The sequence below is a fragment of the Lineus longissimus genome, chromosome 12 (assembly GCF_910592395.1).
Source record: "Lineus longissimus chromosome 12, tnLinLong1.2, whole genome shotgun sequence".
Classification (NCBI taxonomy): domain Eukaryota; kingdom Metazoa; phylum Nemertea; class Pilidiophora; order Heteronemertea; family Lineidae; genus Lineus; species Lineus longissimus.
Genome location: NC_088319.1, coordinates 8,734,778 through 8,754,945, shown reverse-complemented (window position 1 = coordinate 8,754,945; position 20,168 = coordinate 8,734,778). Strand labels below are relative to the sequence as shown.

Genomic DNA, 20,168 nt, shown 5'->3' with positions numbered 1-20,168 from the left:
CCGACTTTCCATCTCATCCTCTAAGTGCCCACGACGGAACTTTTCGATTTTTCGTACGTTCATCACCAGAACGGTAGATGTCTACGTAATCGCCACGAAACAGTGTCTAACGATCGTCGCTCAAGTAGGGATTCCCCAAATGTGCTTCCCGAGTGTATTCCCATTCATGGGCACTAGGGGAAAATCGCGAAAATTGATGGGCACTCATAGAGTTAACATCAAATCCTTTGAAGTGCAGGTTAAGACAAACCAGCCCAGTAGATGCATGGTCACAACCAGAAACAGTCAGAACCTTCACATCAATTCCTTTGAAATGTAGGTTGGTTGTGACAAACTAGTCAAGTGAACATGTCCAGCCTAAGCTGAGACAGCCATGCAGTAATTGCCATCGACTTTACATAAGGGACAACCAATAGTTTCAAAGTGCATGGTGAGGACCAAGTCCAAGGGGTATGATTTTCATAGCCCGCATTGATAGCGAGTAAAAACTTAACAGATACACTTCATTTTTTTGTAAACCAACTGCCACTTATAGTTTTCTTTATTATTAATCAATTTTGAGGTAAGTATTACAATGAAAAAGAATGAAATACTAGAATTGACTTGTTCTCCTGATTACCATGCGGGTGAGCTCTGAAGTTGGAGGTGCAAGGTGTTTGTTTGGTTCTATGAGTATGAGTGTAGCTCAGCTCCTCTCTCTTTGTCATCTGTGATGTGGTCACCAAAAATGTTCAAATGCAGCTGTAGATTATTCCTGTAAAACATGATAATAAAACATTTTAATTTTTATAGCAAAGTTTTATAATACAAGACCAACAACAACTGATGAGGCGCTAATGATTATTGGTCAAGGTATAGGTAGGAACTACTAAGGAGTGCTAATTATCAAGAAAGTTCATTGATACGATTGAGAATACAAGGAGAGTGTGTTGGATGCATTGTGCTGTGTACAGTGTGCATGTGAGTATCGCATTGTTTGTTGACATTTCAAGTCTCCACAGCAGATCATCGATTGCGCTGTTTATTTACATTATCAACCTTATCCATGACTTCAGAACGATGTTTATTATTGTATTGTTTATCGGTTAACAATTGTGATCCTTATTTTTTACTCTAAATTTTTTTTTTCGTCAATTTTCTCCTCGAAATCTATTACTATAGGTCTTATTATTTTTTTTCATAGCCTAGCTAAATTTGTATGCAGTTTTGTCACCTGTTAGATTTATTTGGTATAAATCGCTAGTTTTTGAGAAAAGGTGTTTTTGTGGTCATTTGTCCGTTCATTTCGTGGATATTTTGGGTGATGTCCATTAACCCGATAACTGCTTTTGAAATCAAATAAAAGGTTTTTAAGGTATTTGATATGAATTACTTTACTATTTGTCAAGTGGGATTGACTTTAGACATTGACTATTGAACTGTTATGCGGGAATGACGAAAATATGCCAACATTGTTGAGAGTATATTCACTTCATGAATTAAAACCTTTCCCTTTGAGAATGCCGAATTGTAAAATAGAATATGATTGACAAACCTAGTGTTTTTCGCCAAAATTCATGTGTGCACATTTTCTATGGTTATTGCAATTTATTTCTTATTTTTGAGGATAATTTTGACATGTTCTTATAGAGTATTGTATCATTGATTTTCCCAAGTGCCTTCCAAGTTTTCAAGGCGGTAAAATTTGAATCGAGGGGCTGAAAGCTGAATATTGAAACGACTACAGTAGCGTTTTGGTCTGTAAGATTGCTTTTAATTTTAATGACAACTATACCTTCCCATATCATGTATCCAATCTTTTGCAAGAGAAAATCAAGTCTGTAATGGTGTTTTTGTTGACAATTTTCATGTTGAAATCTCGCTGTTTACATTTTCTGGTTCGTCGACCATTTTGTATGTCACTTGACCTCGAGCTTTTTTATGAGTTAGTTCAATACCTGGCAAATGGCAATTGGCAATGGAAATGTGCGAAAAGTATTATCAAGCTATAAAACAGTACATAAGTTTCAGGAGCCTATGGTCTGACCAATCCAATTGTGAACCTGAGGCCGATAGGCATGTTCACATTAGTTCTCCTATGTGACAAGAGTTATTTTTTGAGTAATCCTAGTGTATAGCCGGACCTTAACATTGTTTTAGATCAGATACTCGGCCGCCATTTTGACAACTTTAGATATCACGTGACAGTGACTTAGCAGATGGACTTTTCGTCTGCTTATGCATAAATTAAAGTTAAACCCAGTTTTGTCAGGGGATAAAAAGCTTGATATCTAAATAAATTGTGGGTGAAAATGTAAAATGATTTAACATATGACTGCAGAATCATCAAGGATGGACAGCAAGAGCATGGACTAGATGAAACGGCCAGGGCCATTGTGCTCACCATCTAGACATTTGGTGTCTAGGAATTCATCCTGGTAAGAAACATTCTACATGTTTTGTATATAGGTCAAACCAAAGTCGGTATGACATATGATGTATCATTGCTTGGAGTATCTACCATAAAAATATTATCGAAAACAAGTCACTTAAGCGAGATATTGCACATTTTAGGTTTTTTAGTTCTGGCCTCTTGCTGGCCAAGTCAAGAATCAGATCAAATCCAAATTCGGTGTCCAAGGTAACATGACATAGGGAGTCATGTGGACCAAATTTCAAGTTCATAGCTTTAGCGGTTAAGAAACGTACCATAGTTACACTCAAACGGCCAATTCACACCATTTGACCTCTGTGACCTTGAAAATTAGGTCAAATCAACCCGTAGTAAATGTGATGTATCCTTGCTACCAGAAAACTACCACTGAAAACGAGTTGCTCATAAGCAAGATATCGCACTTTTTAGGTTATAACTTAAGGCCCGATGGTGGCGAAGTCGAGAACCAGATCAGACCAAAATTCGTCAGAGGTTATATGACGTAGGGAGTCATGTGTACAAAATTTCAAGTTCACAGCTTTATCGGTTAAGAAATGTGCCATAGTTACAGTACACTCAAACCGACAATTTACGGAATTTGACCCGTGACCTTGAAATTTAGGCCAAATCAAAAACCTGTATGATATGTGATGTATGTGATGTATCCTTACTAGGAGAACCTAAGATAATAATTTTAGCGATTACGAGTCACTCATAAGAGAGATATCACACTTTTTAGGTTTCCACTTCTGGCCTCCTGGTGGCCAAGTCCAGAATCAGATCGGACCGAAATTCAGTGTCAGAGGTCACCTGACGTGGGGGGTCCTGTGTACAAAGTTTCAAGTTCATAGCTCTAGCAGTTAAGAAACGTGCTCCTGTTTTGAAACAGGATACAGACGACGACGGATGACAACAGGAGACTGCAGTGTAATATAGACTCCCCTACGGTGAGCTAAAAAACAAGCTGTGAAAAGAGGCAAAATTTGTCATTGAATCTGCGCAATTACACTCTCTTCATAATGTTGCATTCACTGCACATTTCTACAGAGACACTAAATAATCAGATCGTCGCTTCAATATTTCGAGAGAAGGCGGACTCGATTCAAAGGTTGTTTTTATCAAATTGGGTTGAACCCGTCGTTAACAGAGCATATAAACAAATTGTGCCGAATCTTTCATGTCTTTTCTATGAAGTGAAGTTTCATACCATAATTAACCATAATTAGCTTCAGAAATTTGTTACTTACCTAAATTCAATCCATTTAAATAAAATAAAAAGGTCACCATTTTTTCCGGCACATGTCGTCAGCGGGCGCAGTGCCAAAAGGCAAGATCTCCAGCGTAATCCTCTCTGTCACTAGTATTAGCTTCCAAGTTCGAAAGCCACTGTACATTATACATTGCATTGGAGCGAATCCAGCACACTCGGCGGTAATGGTGGGCAATTCTAGCAGGGATACAAATGTATGTCAGTTCAGGGCTGGAAATTGAAACCAGGGTCCAACGACATTTTTGCTAACCACCGCCAACTGGTGATATAAATCGGCAGCATTTCCTGGGCTGTTCATGTCAAATCCCAGATTTGAAGTGCCTCGGTCTTTCGGTTACAAAATGCCTGATTTGTCCACGGATTGATGGAAGGATGGATGGATCGATGTAAGGACACCATTCGAATAGCTATTGATTAGCTCTGCTGACTTTGTCAGCTGAGCTAAAAAGTAATGCCTCATTAAATACAGGGTTTACATTCCTCTCTTAAAGCTACAAATTATGCTAAAGTTGATCTAAATGACAATATTGAATTGACCATCCCTATTCTTACTCATTTTCCATTGAGGCCGATCCGAATGTACCTCTTGTTTTGTATTGTAGTATTCGACTGGCCATATCTCTGGAACCACTCAAGATAATCCAAAATTTCAAAAAGTACCTTGACCCATGCACTTAGCTCTTTTAGAAAAATCCCTAAATGGTACCATTACATGAATATTAAGGCCGTAATGCTAATTATGGTAAAATTCACCAGATACATGACAATGGTCAGCATCAAAGGAGAGCCCTAGTTAAGATCGCCAAAGAGTGAGACTTACCAACAAATACATTAGCACAGAAGATGATTAACCCAAGGGGTATCGCTCCCAGGAGAACATAGAAATGCTGAAGAGGAAAAAAAGGAACTCATTATACTTAACTGCCATTTATTTAATGCAAGCTGAAGGTGGTCACAAACTGATTTGCCTCTGCCCTTGTTTGAGAAAAAAAAGGCAATGATGACACTGATAAGGGGCCATCCGTATACGCACTGAAGGGGGAGTCTAAGAATTTTGGGGAAAATGCCTACACCTGTACATTTAGTCCAAATTGTGCATACAGAGAGAGGGGGTGGGGTCACAAAATCTCCAGTTTGATGCGTACATAATTATGGATGGCTCCTAAATTGTCCCTGGAACAGAATAGTGCTTTGGTGGTCAGTGTGTACAAGCACCTCAAAAAAATACGACACTTGATACGACACTTCGTGAGCACTGTTTGTGATTGGAAACATCAACAAATAGGGAGAGGAAGGTATGACAATTGTGGACTAGATGTTGATTTGACTGAACTTTTTCTGGCAATATTAGCAGGTTGAATGGAGAACTTTATCATTGTTACTTTCATAGCCTCAATCATAACTTACAACATGATCCTTGAAGAGTTTGACCTCATGATTGGATGGCATAACTTGCATGGTCCGTCCAGAAGCCATACGTCGAACAGGGCCACCTGAAGAAAATATAAGATAAACTAGAACTGGCAAAGCCAGATCGACGGTTTTTGTTTGGGGAAACTGGTATTGGCACCTGGAGGTCACATGATGTAACATGTCAGAGGAGAATGGAGAGACTGATGTTCACACCAGAACCCAGTGGGCTATTGCTGAATAAATTTGGCTTTCGGAGCTCAGTGCGACACAGACCAGTATGTTTTGTGCGCCTTCTTATTTCTGCATCCTCCATGATGAAACCAATCCCATTTCAATCGGATGTAGCATATAGGAGAAAAAGCGATCTACGTAGTGTTGTAAACACGTGCGTTTTGTCTGCATGTCAAAATATGAAATGTCATTTAAAGGGGCACTGTATTCAATCGCGAATCGGTTTCAGCACGACCACCGTAGAGGGAGGTGCCCATCGGTAAAACGATGGAACTACAGGAAACGTATCTAAAATACCCAGCACTGTTGTTTGTTTAGTGATGTATTGCCGTCAAAGCTTCCACACAGCTTCTTCAAACATTCTAATGGGATATTATGCTTTCCTGAAGAAAGTTTAATAGACTTAATACAGGTAACAATGGCAATTTAGATAACGTGTTTCTTAGTTTCATTCCTAGCCGATAGGCGCCTCCCTCTATGGTGGTCGTGCTGAAACCGATTCGCGATTGAATGCAGTGCCCCTTTAAACCGTCATTTTGTTGTGCTTGAGGTCAATTAACAGGATTTCGAATGAGCAGAGTGAATTCTGACTGTGCTAAGAGTAAAAAGTTGGCCAAAGAACAGTTGGGATGATGCGTCTAATGTATTACGTCTAAAAAGGCAACTGTCACATACCCACAGTATTTATGTATAATTATCTCATGAATAAAACCATGAATCTCTTGATGCTTTCGATTTGACTTGTTGACTTTTTATTTTGAAGAAGATGTTCTTGGTGCATTCATCAATTCTGGTTTAATACAGTAGGTTTGACTGTATGATCCCGCACAGTGCAGTGCAATGCACGCAGCACGCCGCCACAACACACACACACACACACGACCACGTGCACGAGTGACGAAGACGCTGTCCGACGCTGCCCGGCCACGCGACATCGTTGGACAGCCTGCGGTTTACCTACCTAACCTAGGGTAACCGCTAAAAAAGCGTCGAAGTTAACTTTGCTGGTCAATACTACAAAAGTAAAATCAGTAGCCTGTGCCTCTTTGCACTTCCACAATTGCTGATTTCTTTCGAGAAAAAACTTAATTACCTACCGACCCAGTCGAAATCGAATGTCGAATGCGAAATGGCGAATTGTTAATGACAGCCTACTAAATTGCGACAGTAACCGACAACATGGCTCTCGATTCAAATCACTATCTAAACTATCAATAAATGCCACAAAATGTATACAATTTATTAAAATCCAGTTTGTAGATTATTAAAAAATTAATAAGGATTACCCGTTGCAATAAAAAACAGTTGTCTTAGAGTGTCGAATAGGGTCGCAAATTAGTAAGACCCAATGTGATTCGCGTCATTAGTTTGGTTTCAGAACCCACCGCTAGGGCTAGAAGGGTAGGTATCTAGGCTTGCTCAGGATCTACCATTCGCCGAAACCAAACGCCACCTGGCGTTAAAAGGAGTAAGCTCCACAAACGCTCGCAGTGCCGTTATTTTACCCTTTTGGTGTTTGTCGCTTTTTCAGTCAGCGCCATCTATCGTCAAAACTACTGACAAATTTTGCGTTGCCACTTAATATATATTGTTTCATGCTAAAATTGCATTTTCTCCCTTACGCCAACCCCGATTTGCATGAAACTTTCTTTATCCGAAGCGGAACTCTAATACGCACAAAACATCAGGAGACACGTCACCCCGATTTTGTCAACGGTTTCGACGATAGAGGGCGGTTAGTGAAAAAAAGTTAAAAAATGCATTAAATGCCACCTATTATCAAAACCTGTAACTATAACGTGACTTCGTCGGTAACATCTGGTGGGTAATGAGATTCTGCATCAGATGAAATTAATCCGATTCAATTCGGAGTTCGCATTCGGAAGTTATAGCTCTTGTAAGAAAAACAAGACGGCTGGTCTGGAGGCCATATTGAATATCCGATCGCAACCAAAACCTATATATTCCATGGGCATCATAGGGAGGCATTGTTCTATGCCACTAGAATAAACTCAAAGGCTCGCAGTGCCGATATTTTACCATTTTGGTGTTTGCCCCCTTTTTCCAGTCAGCGCCATCTATCGTCAAAACTGTTGACAAATTTTGGGTCGCCACCCTATATATTTTATGCGCAACAAGATTCTGCATCAGTTGAAAGTAGTTTCGTTCAAATCGGAGTGCGCATTATGGAGAAAAAGCCATTATTAGATTTTCCTCCAACCTAAGGCAGTATACAGTGATATCATGAAGAAATTTTTAAAGAAAAATGACACACCTCTTGGGAAATTTAAAACCAATTTTGTCCTGTCCGACACGTTCTGCGTGTCGGACAGGACAAAAGCATGGCGGACAGGGCACAAATCCTCCTTTGGTTGACTAATGACTACTTGTTTTGATAGCTATTGCATGTTTCACAATGAATAACCTTATTGAAGGTTATTTTGACCTTTTTGATTAAATCAGGAACCTCCAAGGATGATTAAATTGCCAATAAATGGCATCTAAAAAAGGGAAAATGGCTTCCAAATAAAATCGGGTTGGAAGACATATCGTTGGAGTTTGAATGGTTTCTTCCTTTCTGTTTTTGGATGTCTGACATATTTGAGTCAATGAAACCATATTAGCTACCTTGAAACTATATAAAGGACTCTGAAAAAACTGTGTTTTCGTTCAAAACAAATGACAATTCTTGGGTTGATGAAAACAATGTCGTCAGAAAGTTAGAAGTACCAGTCATGAATAATCGCGGGCGATGTTCATTTGATGAATCGATTCCAGTTGTTGAATGAAATAGACAGTTGACAAAGAAACTGATGTGGCCTTCAAATCCAAATACCGAGACAATGAACCGGTACAATTTGCATTTTAAAATGCTTGTCCTGGTCTTCAAGTTGGGGGGGGGGGGGGGGCTTAACTGTGACCCTAGTATATTATTGTAAGCATGAAGCTTCTTGTAGTATTGTGTCTACCACTTTAGTTTTTACTATGAATATAATGAAATTGATTTCATACAATAAAAAGTGTTTTTTCAGTCATTTTTGCCAAAAGGGAAAAGTGTCCTGTCCGACACGTCCTGTCCGACACGCTACCCACTTGAGAACAAATTACCCCCACTCGGCTATCCCTGGAGATTTTGAAACCAAACTTTTTATAAAAGCTACCTAAGGTACTAGGGTACATAACTGGCTAGCTTGATTTGAAATAAATCATGTAATAGATCAGAACTTTTGACTTCCCTAACATACCGAAAAACCCACTTCCTTTTTCTGTCCTGTCCGACACAAGGCTTCTGGCCTCATTTTGAATTGGAAAAAATAATTTCAGAGATTGGATTTTTTTACCATGTCAAGTTGTTCTATAGCACTTGCCTAAAACAAGTTCAAAGTTTTAAATAATTACCCTAAATTAATTTTATTGAGGGGAAAAGGCCTGCAAATGTCCTGCCCGACACGAAACAAATACCATGAAATGGCCCAGACTGGTTGGATATCTGTCCCTCCAACCTTTATCGATGCAATGCTCACCTTTGCAAGCTGCTGCCGTGTGCCAAAGATGGCAAACTCAGTTTTAGTGTCATTGATCATGAGTTCATTTTCAATATACCATGCTCTAACTTTAACTATGCATCGTTCAATGGCTTCCACTGCTTCTGTCTGGCATGCAAGTGGCATTGGTTTAAAGGAAAGATACAACTGATTGTCATCTGAAAACCGTGGGGAGGGTAGATATTTTGAGATGAGGCTGTACAATCTTGAAATGTAAAAGAGAATAGAAATGAGTTATCTGTACTGTGTACAACCACTTGGGGTGTTTCAAGATCAGTGTTGCGCTTTGTGTCAACCAGGGAGCCAAAAAATTTACCCTCCCAATTATGAGTAGGTAATTCCATTCTGAATCAAATTGTACACATCAAAGGAAAAAGGAACTGAAGACGGAATTTGAATACTGGCAATGTGTCCGCAATCTCGGTGCATGGTTTGATTGCAACATGTCCATGGAGACACACGTAAACAAAATGTGTGCCAAGGCATACTATGGTCTCTTATCGGATACGACAAATCCGAACCTCTCTCAGTCTCTGTCGGAAAAATCCGCCAAGACATTGGTACGCTTTTATCATCACCAACCTTGACTATTGTAATGCTCTCCTATGGTATCCCCACCAAGTTTTTGAACCGAATTCAACAGGTTTTCACCTCTGCTGCAAGAGTTACATGTGTTTGGTGGGAAAGTTTGACCATATTTCCCCTGTGTTGGTTCACCTGCACCGGCTACCAGTCCAGCTCAGGATCCAGTACAAGATTCTGCCCTTGGTGTTCAAGTGCTTGGCTGGGGAGGCTCCAGGATATCTCAGATCCATGATTCAGTTAAGAAGGATCGATTGCAAAGCCTTAGATCAGGATCTGCGATGTTCCTTGAGGTTCCTTGGTTCTTAACTTCAAGTGCCAGACTCTTGGTGGTCATTCCTTTGCGGTAGCTGCTCCAAAACTGTAGAACCAGCTGCCGCAAAAGCTTCGTAACATTGATTCCCTCCAGACTTTCAGGTCCCTCCTAAAGGCCCACCTTTTTGCAGTTGCCTTTGGGGAGAAAAGCGCTCAAGAATACCCACTCGCTGAGTAATTGGAGCACTCTACAAATGCCAACATATACATTTATACATACATCGATGTACAGACAATAATGTGCGAATGTCATCTCAAAAAACATGTTATTTATACTGGAAGGAGTGCTGGTTTGAAAAAGATTTTGTGTACGGTATATTTTCTTCTTTTTAAGCGAAGAAGCGAGGATTTTCTCAAAATTTTGTCATCAACCTCGTCTTAAAAGAACCAATAAAAATTAAACACATTCTTTCTTTACCAATATTTGGATCGACAAATAAGCTAAGGTCATTCTTAATCTGTGTCACGCGGCTTTGAGCAGTGGTTTGCAGGAAAAAATAGAAACCAAGCATTTTCCGAACCATGCCAAATCTTCTCAAAATTGCCGCCTAACATTATGTGAATGAGCAAAAAATGACGTCATCGGGGTAAGAAAATGTGCCCGAAAACGGCACTTGGCCGGCTGACTGTTCTGGTGTCGATGCCAGTGATGCCGACACTAGTTTATGCCGTCATCCCTAAAGGCAATCGGTGATGCCAACGCTGCTTCATGCCATCACTGCAAATCGGAGATCGACCGAACTGTTACTGTCACGAACTCCACCGAATTGCAGGAAAGTAGTCCGAGGTTTGGTATTCATACATCAATAAAGCGGATGCAGTACATTACTAGTACTAGTAGGCTATATAAGAAAGTAGGCCGGATTTATGGTACAACTCAATTGAAACTGACAATGACCGGATTGTTGCGATAGGTGTTTATGATAGGAAGAACAATCTCATGCAGATTGTGGTTTCTGTGTACATGCCTTATTATAATGGCAGTCCTGGTCAGACGACAAGCTTTATTGAAACGGTCGACGCATTACAATGCTTTCTTGATAAATATGCAGACCAGGCCCCGGTTATAATATGTGGTGATATAATGTTCAGTTACCAAACTCTGCAACAATTAGTGCTAAACTGGTCTAATAAGCCGGGTTTTTCACGGCATTCGGTCATTTTATATGATTTCTTATTAGCCAATAATTTTACTGTTTCTGATTTCCATTTTAAACAGGAGGTTGAGTATACATATTTTTGCCCTAGTCGCAATGCATTCAGTTGGATTGACCACGTCTTTGTTATTGAAAGACTATTCACACTTGGTAAAACGATGTAATATTGTGCCTCTCGAGTGTGGTAATGTGAGCGATCACCTCCCTATCCACACTGAACTTTTTATACAATCTTATACTGATGACCATGTAGGTAATTCGGGATCTACATGACCTGTTACTAAATGCAGGCGGCCTAATTGGAATAACAAACTCAATAGAAAGAATTATTGTGATCTGGTTAGGGAGAAATTGCTCTCATTTCCTAGAAGTTATGATTATAAGAGTAGAGATGAGGCGTCGTTTTTTGTAAGCTCTAGTTTTGATTTTCTGGCGAACTCCTTTCATGATGCAACCTATGACTCTGGTTGTGCGTCTAAACCTAGAGGGAAATTTAAAGCCTATTGGTGTCCCGAACTGAGTAATCTTAGAAAAAGAAAGATGTTCTGGTGGAAAATTTGGGTTGATAATGGTAGACCCCGCCGGGGGGTCGTCTACGAGTGCTGGAAGAATATTAAGAGATTATTTAGACGCACAACCAGACAGTGTGTTTCAAAGAGTCTCAATAAGTCTGTAAATGATATGGATAGACTTTTTCGGCAGGGAAATCATACTGCGTTCTGGAGTGCTCTGAAAAGTCAAAGCGTGGGAAACAACCAAACTCATGCCAAGGATCGCAGGATTTTGCTAAATCACCTGAGTGAAGTAATGAGTGATCAATCCATGGCTTTGAATGCTGAGCAAATGCGTATCTCGAATGATGTCAGTGAAATATTTGAAAGTCAGAAAGATACCTGTGGTGATCTCACAGTGACCCCGGACCAGATCCAAGGAATAATTCGGCGGCTTAAGTGTAATACCGCCTCTGGAATAGACGATATTTTTTCTGAACATATTATTTATGCCAATTCCCCTGAATTGTGTAATTTTTTAAGTGCTGTTTTTAGTGTTATGATAAATTGGCATGTCCTTCCAGAATGTTTTCTTAAGGGTGTTATCATACCAGTTCTCAAAAAACCATGTTTAAAGGCCATATATCAAGGTTTGAAAACATGCTTGATACTCATGAAATATGTTGAGGGTTAAAAAAACAAGATCCCAGACATTAAAAAAATTCTAATAATAAAGTCATTATTTAGTTATTTCAATTTTCAATTTTAAACTATTTGAATTTCCCACCACACACAACTTTAGATTAGTTCCACATGTGGCCGCTAGGGATTTTTTGATGACGTAGATCAGGTCAGTCAGAACAAAGCAAGATGGCTTCCGCATACAGTTCAGAGAGTGAGAGCAGTGAATTTGAGGATGTTTTGGTCGATACAGAAGGATATTTAAACGTTGAGCCGTACATGTTCGAGCCACTAATATCACTAGATCATAATGAGAGTGATCATTCGGACGAAAGTGATTAGAATTTGTGGTTAATCAATTTGCATGGCAGACCTGCCGATATAGCAAAGAAGACATTGATAGACGGTTGCAGATGCATAACATGTATGATTTTTGAACAGACTAATGTTGCACAATATTGTTTCGCCTCGTCAGTGTTGTATCGCCAGTTATGTCATGACGCTGAACTACTATTGAAAAGTGACGGTATTATGCACTATCATCTTGACGTGACGATATAATGCCGTGCAACGTTAGATAGGCCTAGATGTCAGATGACAATAATCTGTCATTGACAGTGGCTGTCACTGACACTGACCTGTGTCGCTGTCACCTTGCTATGGCTGGAACACAAGAAGACACTATGCGGTATCACAGGCCCCAATAGGGCCTACACATTATGTATAACAACCGACCTCAGCAGCCTCGGGCATTAAATGCAATTGACATGGTTGGAACAGCTGTTTTTAACAAGTGGCATTTAATATTCAGTTGGATGCAGTTATCCGGCTTCATGTGATATTCCGTATCGATAAAGTGATCACTGCAAAGTTTGGCCGAAGGCCCAGGCTTCCAACACTCCAAACGTTTGCACTTCCGAATCCACAGCTTCCTCCTCTCTCGTTCAACTGGCTTTGGAAATTCATGAAAATGGGTCCCATCCGCCATTCGATTGTTCTTTGTGCTATCCTTGACACAATTCGGAGCCACACAATACACCATAGTGAATGAAACACATTACTTCCAGGTGTGCATAATTAATTAAGGCCCTCCTGCTTTTATGATTGCATGACATGTACAGATAACCTGATCTACATCACAACTTTTGCTGAACCCGCCGCCTGGCTCTAACAAGCCAGTTGCTAGCCTGATTAGGTAATCAAGTTGTCAAACACATAATTGGCTATATCTTCAAAATGGATGGAGCTAATTGCATTTGGTTTTCTGTGTTGTATAAAGTGTTAGGTACACTTTTGAAATCGTCTTACAGCAGAAAATGGCAAAAAACATTGATATATGGCCTTTAAACCCAAACGATGTAACTAATTATAGACCTGTCTAAGCTGCTAGAATTTCTTCTTATCCCTGATGATCATATCCATTCCTGTCAATTTGGGTTCCGCCAGAATCGTGGCACTGCAATGGCCACCTCTTGATACATTTAAGTACTTTTCTTCAAAATGCTCGCCTGTATTTGTATTGTATTGTATGTAGTCTCGATGCAGAGAAATGTTTTGATACCATTAGGCACCACGGACTTTTTTACAAACTCTTGGATAAGATTCCTAAAGATCACTGGCTGTTGTTATTTTCGTGGTATAATAACCTTAAAGCATGTGTTCGATTTCTAGACAATGAAAGTGATGAGTTTTTTATCAAAAGAGGTATAAGACAGGGCGGAATTTTGTCGCCAATATTATTTAATTACTTTGTGAATGATCCTTTGAAATTGTTATCGAATTCGGGCGAGGGCCTGTCTATTTTAGATAAAAGGTTTAATTGCTGCGCATATGCGGATGATTTAACAGTGTTCGCCTCTTCTGTTGACGGGTTACAAAAACTAATAAATATTTCTGCTGGGTACTCAAATGATTGGAAATTTTCGTTCGGTCTGAAAAAGACATCGTGCATGACTATTGGCAGGCGTAATTGGAAGGACGAGCCTAGGTGGTGGTTAGGGGAGTCCTTGATTAAGAATGTAGACAGCATGACCTTACTTGGCACGCTTTTTAATTCGAACCTCACTGGCGTTGATCACGTGAATAGTAGAATTTTAGCATGTAGACGAGCAGCGTTTGGCCTTTCCTCGAGTGGCTTGTGTTATCCAGGCCTATCAATTGAAACTAAGACCTTTCTTTGGAGATCTGTGTGTCAACCTACCTTAACTTTTGCTCTCGAATGCAGTACCCTGGACAAATATTCAGCGACTAAGTTAGAGAGTGCTCAGGGTACCCTTGTTAAGGGCTTTTGTGGTGTCTCGAAAAGATCACACCACACTAGACTTTTAGAAGCTCTGGATGTTTCAAAAGTTAAACCATTAGTTGATAGAAATTGTGCCAAATTATATTAGAAACATTTTTAAAACTGACTCCCCGCAAGGGATTTGAATGTAATTTTATAAGTTTTTATCGGAAGGTATGGATTCCGTAAAGGGCACACTTTTATCAAAAACTCTTTCATGTGGTTTTAACCCATTAAAGCTGATGATGGGAGAGGCTGTCCCTCACTCTTTGGCCCCCCGCCGCGCGGAGGATGGTGCCGTTGACAGTCTGCGCTGTCTCCTGCGGGACGAGGGCTACGGGGTCAGGGACTCCCCCTCCCATCGCTTGGTCAAATCATTGCTCAGGCATTAACTGTGTACTAGCATAACCCGTGTAGTGGGCTTAATTCGGGTGGTAGCTAAGGTTGAAAGGCAGGCCTATATTATCATAGGTTGTGCCACTGACCGTGTTTTGTTTGTCATCCGTTCAGTATGTACACACATTTTTCCAATTTGTTAGATACCCCCCCCCCCCCCCGTGTACGCATAGGTGATACAAAGTAATGTACAGCAATTTAATGTATTGGAGTACGCAAAATGGCCCCTATATCGTAACCATGGTTACTGAAATATAAAAACCAAACTTTGAAGAAATCGGCCCGGTAGTTTCTGGAGTCACCCAAAAGGCCAGGTGTGGGGGCGTTGCCGGACACGCATTTATTTCTTTATTGACTTTTGTCTTTTGCATGATAGGACCCAGCCGGCTACCACCACCCTCGGCTAGGCCTATGAATATGATTATGATAGGAACTTGTCGGCGCGGCGGTGGGTCGATCAGATATTCCGGCATGCAGTCATTATTTGTGGGAAATTTCCTTTTTAGAACGACAAAATTGCACTCGCCTTGCTCAACATGCAGTCGACAAATTCAACTTGGACAATCTCGCAAATTCGCACGAACGGTGTGATTCTCTCTGTGATGACGTCATTAGCAACGCGTAGAGAAACTTCCAGCGAAATCGCAAATGAGTGCTTTAGCAAGTGAGTTCTTGCGTTTTCCTGACAAATGCAAGAATAAATTGGCCGCTGACTTTGACAAATGGTGCCGAGGAAGCAAGTTTAAAAATGCATGTCGAGTCGTATAGTCGAATCGAGGGCTTAAAAAGAAGTTGCAAAATGGTCGATCTTCAAAAATTTACTGACACTTGCTGCGAAAACATGGCGGTCGGAGTAAGACTGAGACGGGGAAAAATCTATATAAAATCTTTAAATTTTAATACTTTTCATGTATGATTAGCGATTTGAACTATACGTTGCATCAGGAGAGTATATTCCAAACAACCATGCCGAATTTCGAGGCAAAACAACATCAGCAAGTGTGAGTTTATTCGTCCCCCTTTCAGTATTATTATATAGATATGATACTGTGATTTTATGTATGTGTTCAGGCATCCTACGTGTTCTTCATGTATATGGAGGTTTAATAAATAAATAAATAAATAAATAAATAAATTTAGAGCCGGTGGAAGTGAATATTCAAGTCACTCCTAAAAAATCCCCCAGTTTAGACAGTTTAGGCCATACCCTGCTTGATTCTTGTCTCCTGGCCAGGTAAACAGTGATGTGAACGCCACAGTGCCCGTTTGGCATGGAATGGATAGGCCTACTTTCTTGGTCAATTTCAGGCCTTGTGTTTAGGCCATGAATGAAGTGAAATTCGACCATGTCAAGCAATGTAGCCTACATTTCATTACACTTCCACCTGGAGTGCAACCAAGAATTTGTTTATCAACAACAAGCATGACAAGCATGCAAGGGTGGATGTAATGTAGGCCTATTATTGGCCTGGACGAGACCTAGGCTACCCTAAACTGGATCGAGGAGTCTCGCACACTATTATTAAACCCACACCCAGTATCTGACGTATCACTGCCTCTAAACAAAATAATTCTGTACATACCTAGAGCTACATAACCAGATTGTGGAAGGTTCGAAGTATATCGCAATAGAGGCCATTTGAGCGTTTGAACGCCACTTTTCACAGTGCGAAGGACACTCAACACCGCCATAGTTAGCAGCAGCCTCGCTTTGCCAAGTGACGCTAGAGGCGCTGATTTCATTCCTTAGGTCTCGTTGGGGAGTTTTTCCTAAATGTACGCCATGATGACGAGCCCATTAACAGGACGTAACATCTATTTTAAAATGCGTTTCCATAGTGAATGCATGAGAACAACCCATTTGTGTCGTATATCACTGGAAACGCACGATTCCCCTGATTCTGCAGGATGTTAAATCGGGCATCTTATTTCTTTAAATAAATCATAAGCGTCACATTTGCTCCTGGCTCTGTTCACCATCCCAAATGGCAATATTGCCAATTGGGCTGGACAATCACGAAAAACCCCAAATATTATACATTTTTTCCTGAACAATTCTTACAATGACCATTCTCCCCTGAAAGACAGTTGCTTACGCTACACAAAAATCAAAAAAAATCGAGGCTCAACAAATGAACTTTTGAGATATGTTAAATTTTGCACAAATCAGCAAAAAACGCATGCATTTTCGGACACTAGAACGAAATCTTCCTGCGGATATTGCGGTTTCGGTGATGATTAAAGGAGAAATTGACTGTTCTTAGAGTTGTATGGGATACAACTCTAAGAACAGTCAATTTCTAAGAACAGTCAATTTCTCCTTTAGAAACCGCAATATCCGCAGGAAGATTTCGTTCTAGTGTCCGAAAATGCATGATCTTACAGGGGCGCTAACTCGACAAATAGAGGGAATCTATGGGGATCTATGCGAGTTTTAGGTCCTACAGGTCTCGAAATCTGTAAACATGCCTCCAAATCCCATTATGATAATGAAGAGATTGCCCCATATCTGGGAGACTGTTTTGAAACCATCGCTAATTTTGGAAGATCGGTGCCCGGCTATTTGGTTTAAAAAACCCTATTTTTCCCCCATCAAAACAGCACTTTTCATTATTCAAATGATAACTTATTGTCTGAAGACTTATTTCATAGCAGAAAAGTACTAATAACTCTGATTTGATGCGAAAAATCTAACTTTGTTTGAGGACTTGATTTTACCTTGATCCACGACTTGATTTTCCCTTGGCCGTGGATCGGAGACAAGACCACTAATGAATGTTCATAGCCGGTTGGAGGGTCGAGGCCTATCAGTTAGACGAGTGCATGTATTTTACTCTCAAGTACATATTTGGAGAGGTATTGAAAAAATATTTGTCAATTGTCAATATTTGTCAAAAATATTTGTCATTGCCCCATATCTGGGAGACTGTTTTGAAACCATCGCTAATTTTGGAAGATCGGTGCCGGGCTATTTGGTTTAAAAAACCCTATTTTCCCCCATCAAAACAGCACTTTTCATTATTCAAATGATAACTTATTGTCTGAAGACTTATTTCATAGCAGAAAAGTACTAATAACTCTGATTTGATGCGAAAAATCTAACTTTGTTTGATGACTTGATTTTCCCTTGGCCGTGGATCGGAGACAAGACCACTAATGAATATTCATAGCCGGTTGGAGGGTCGAGGCCTATCAATTAGACGAGTGCATGTTTTTTACTCTCAAGTACATATTTGGAGAGGTATTGAAAAAATATTTGCTGTGGCAAGTCTACAGATATAAATAAATTGTTTGGTAAAAAAAATAATTTTGAATTTCGACAACCTGGCCATAGGGGGGGGGGGGGGGGGGGGTGGTTCAAATTTGGAGTGAAAATGGCCGATATGGGTAAAAATGTCCACTTGTGTCAAACTTGTCAATTTTAAAAAAAATTTCCGTGGTCAATCACCAATTTAAATCGCACCAGTTACTCGCAAGACTAACCCGTATATCATATCCGAATTTCAGTTTCACTACTTGACGCATTCTTTGATGCGTCGCGGTCAAACATTGACAATTTAACTGCTAAAAGGCTTAAAAAATCAATTGTGGTCTTGTCTCATCGAGTTTGTTTACAATATGCAGCGCCATCTTGGAAAAGCCGTGACGTCACCGCGGTATCCTCCTTGGTGTACACATACATCGGCAACAACAGTGAATGCGTAGTTTCTTGTTAGCCGCCTATTGAGTAGCGCTCCAGATTTCAGAAACTCCAAAAACATGTCTTTGCCAAAACAACTGCTAAATCAACACTGACATACTGTGAGGACCGAGAAATCAATGATTTAGGGAACTACGCTTAGAGCTTGGCCGCGCATGAATACAAATAGGTCTCTAATGAGACCTTCAGGTGAGGTTGACATTACCCTGACAGACTTTTTTTAACATATGATAAAACGTCAGCCTCCTACAAGTCTCCTGATAACACAGGTTTCCTCAAAAGGAAAGGCTGGAACAACCATCTAGAAATATCATATGTACTATGACAATCTGCTCAAGTTGTGTCATACTTAGCATCCCATACGTCGAAATATATACAACGCCTCAACTGTGCAAAATAATCACGTTCAGCGTCAATCACATACTGCAAATCATGCATATTATGATCCGAAAAGCATCAAGCTATTCATATATTCAACATATATCATATAGAAGCATATTTTGTTTAGTCCTTGGGCAAGGCAATTTATGCCTTGTGCCACCGCAGTGTTCACATCTGGCGGAAACTGCACTTAAAACAGGTACCCCTTTAAGCTCAACTGGTCATTTTGTATTCGCGCTGCCGGCAAGCAAAACTGACCTTGGGAATGCCGAACAAATTGTATTTTCAGGTAGTCAAGGCATTCCTTTGTAATATGTGGAAAAGGTATGACTGGATTCTCTAAGAGGACACCTTCGTTGTCATGAGATACCAAATTTGATAAAAAGGGCCGAGTTTCACGTCGGGCCTACTGGAAATGCGTTGAGGAAAACGATGACGAACTGTTGTTTCAAACGGCGCTCTGTTCACCAATATTGCAAATTTCATATAGATTTCTGTTGGAAATTATGCAAATTATTCATAGCTACGTGGTTAAGTTGAAAAAAATTCTGAGCTCATGAAAATGTCGTCATTACGTCTTAAGGTAAGGTTGACATTACCCTGACAGCCTTTTTTTAACATATCGTTAGCCTCATAGCATAATTGCCTAACTCATATTAATTTTGCAGGTTTTGAGAAAAATTAAAGAACCTTTTTTCAGACAACGCTTAGGAAATTTTTATTCGAACTTTAACCAGAACTTATAACAGATGTCTCAACATTTTAAAAACCATTTTATAAGTAAACAATGCTTGAATAACACAGAAAGTGACATAGACATAAAATTTTCACATTTTGGCCAAAATATGACTCAGGCAATTATGCTATGAGGCTAACGATATGATAAAACGTCAGCCTCATACAAGTCTCCTGATACCCGACAACATAGGTTTCCTCAAAAGGAAAGGCTGGAACAACCATCTAGAAATATCATATGTACTATGACAATCTGCTCGAATTGTGTCATACTTAGCATCCCATACGTCGGCAACAACAGTAAATGCGTAGTTTCTTGTTAGCCGCCTATTGAGTAGCGCTCTAGGAAACTAAAAAAAACATATCTTTGCCAAAACAACTGCTAAATTAACACTGACATAAGGACCGAGAAATCAATGATTTTAGGAACTGCGGTTAGGGCTTGGCCGCGCTTGAATACAAAAAAGTCCATATACAAGAAACAACGCTTTACATCGAAGCGAAGATCGTAAAACAAGACGGCAGCACCCTGAGAGAAAAAGCAAGCCGATGGAACCACTCTTGAACAAAATGCGCA

General features: G+C 40.0%; 1 protein-coding gene across 1 annotated transcript in view; it reads right to left on the bottom strand.

Annotated features, from left to right (window-relative positions):
* The window catches only part of LOC135496670 (NADH dehydrogenase [ubiquinone] 1 beta subcomplex subunit 5, mitochondrial-like), a 39,557-nt gene extending 23,069 nt beyond the window's left edge, over positions 1–16,488 (bottom strand). The window contains exons 1-3 of the mRNA XM_064786114.1: positions 16,359–16,488; positions 5,091–5,176; positions 4,504–4,570 (exon numbers count right to left, since the gene is read on the bottom strand). Of these exons, the coding sequence (XP_064642184.1) occupies positions 4,504–4,570; positions 5,091–5,176; positions 16,359–16,467 (262 nt within the window). The 5' untranslated portion in view covers positions 16,468–16,488. The remainder of the gene's footprint in view (positions 1–4,503; positions 4,571–5,090; positions 5,177–16,358) is intronic.
* Positions 16,489–20,168: the final 3,680 nt, after the last annotated feature.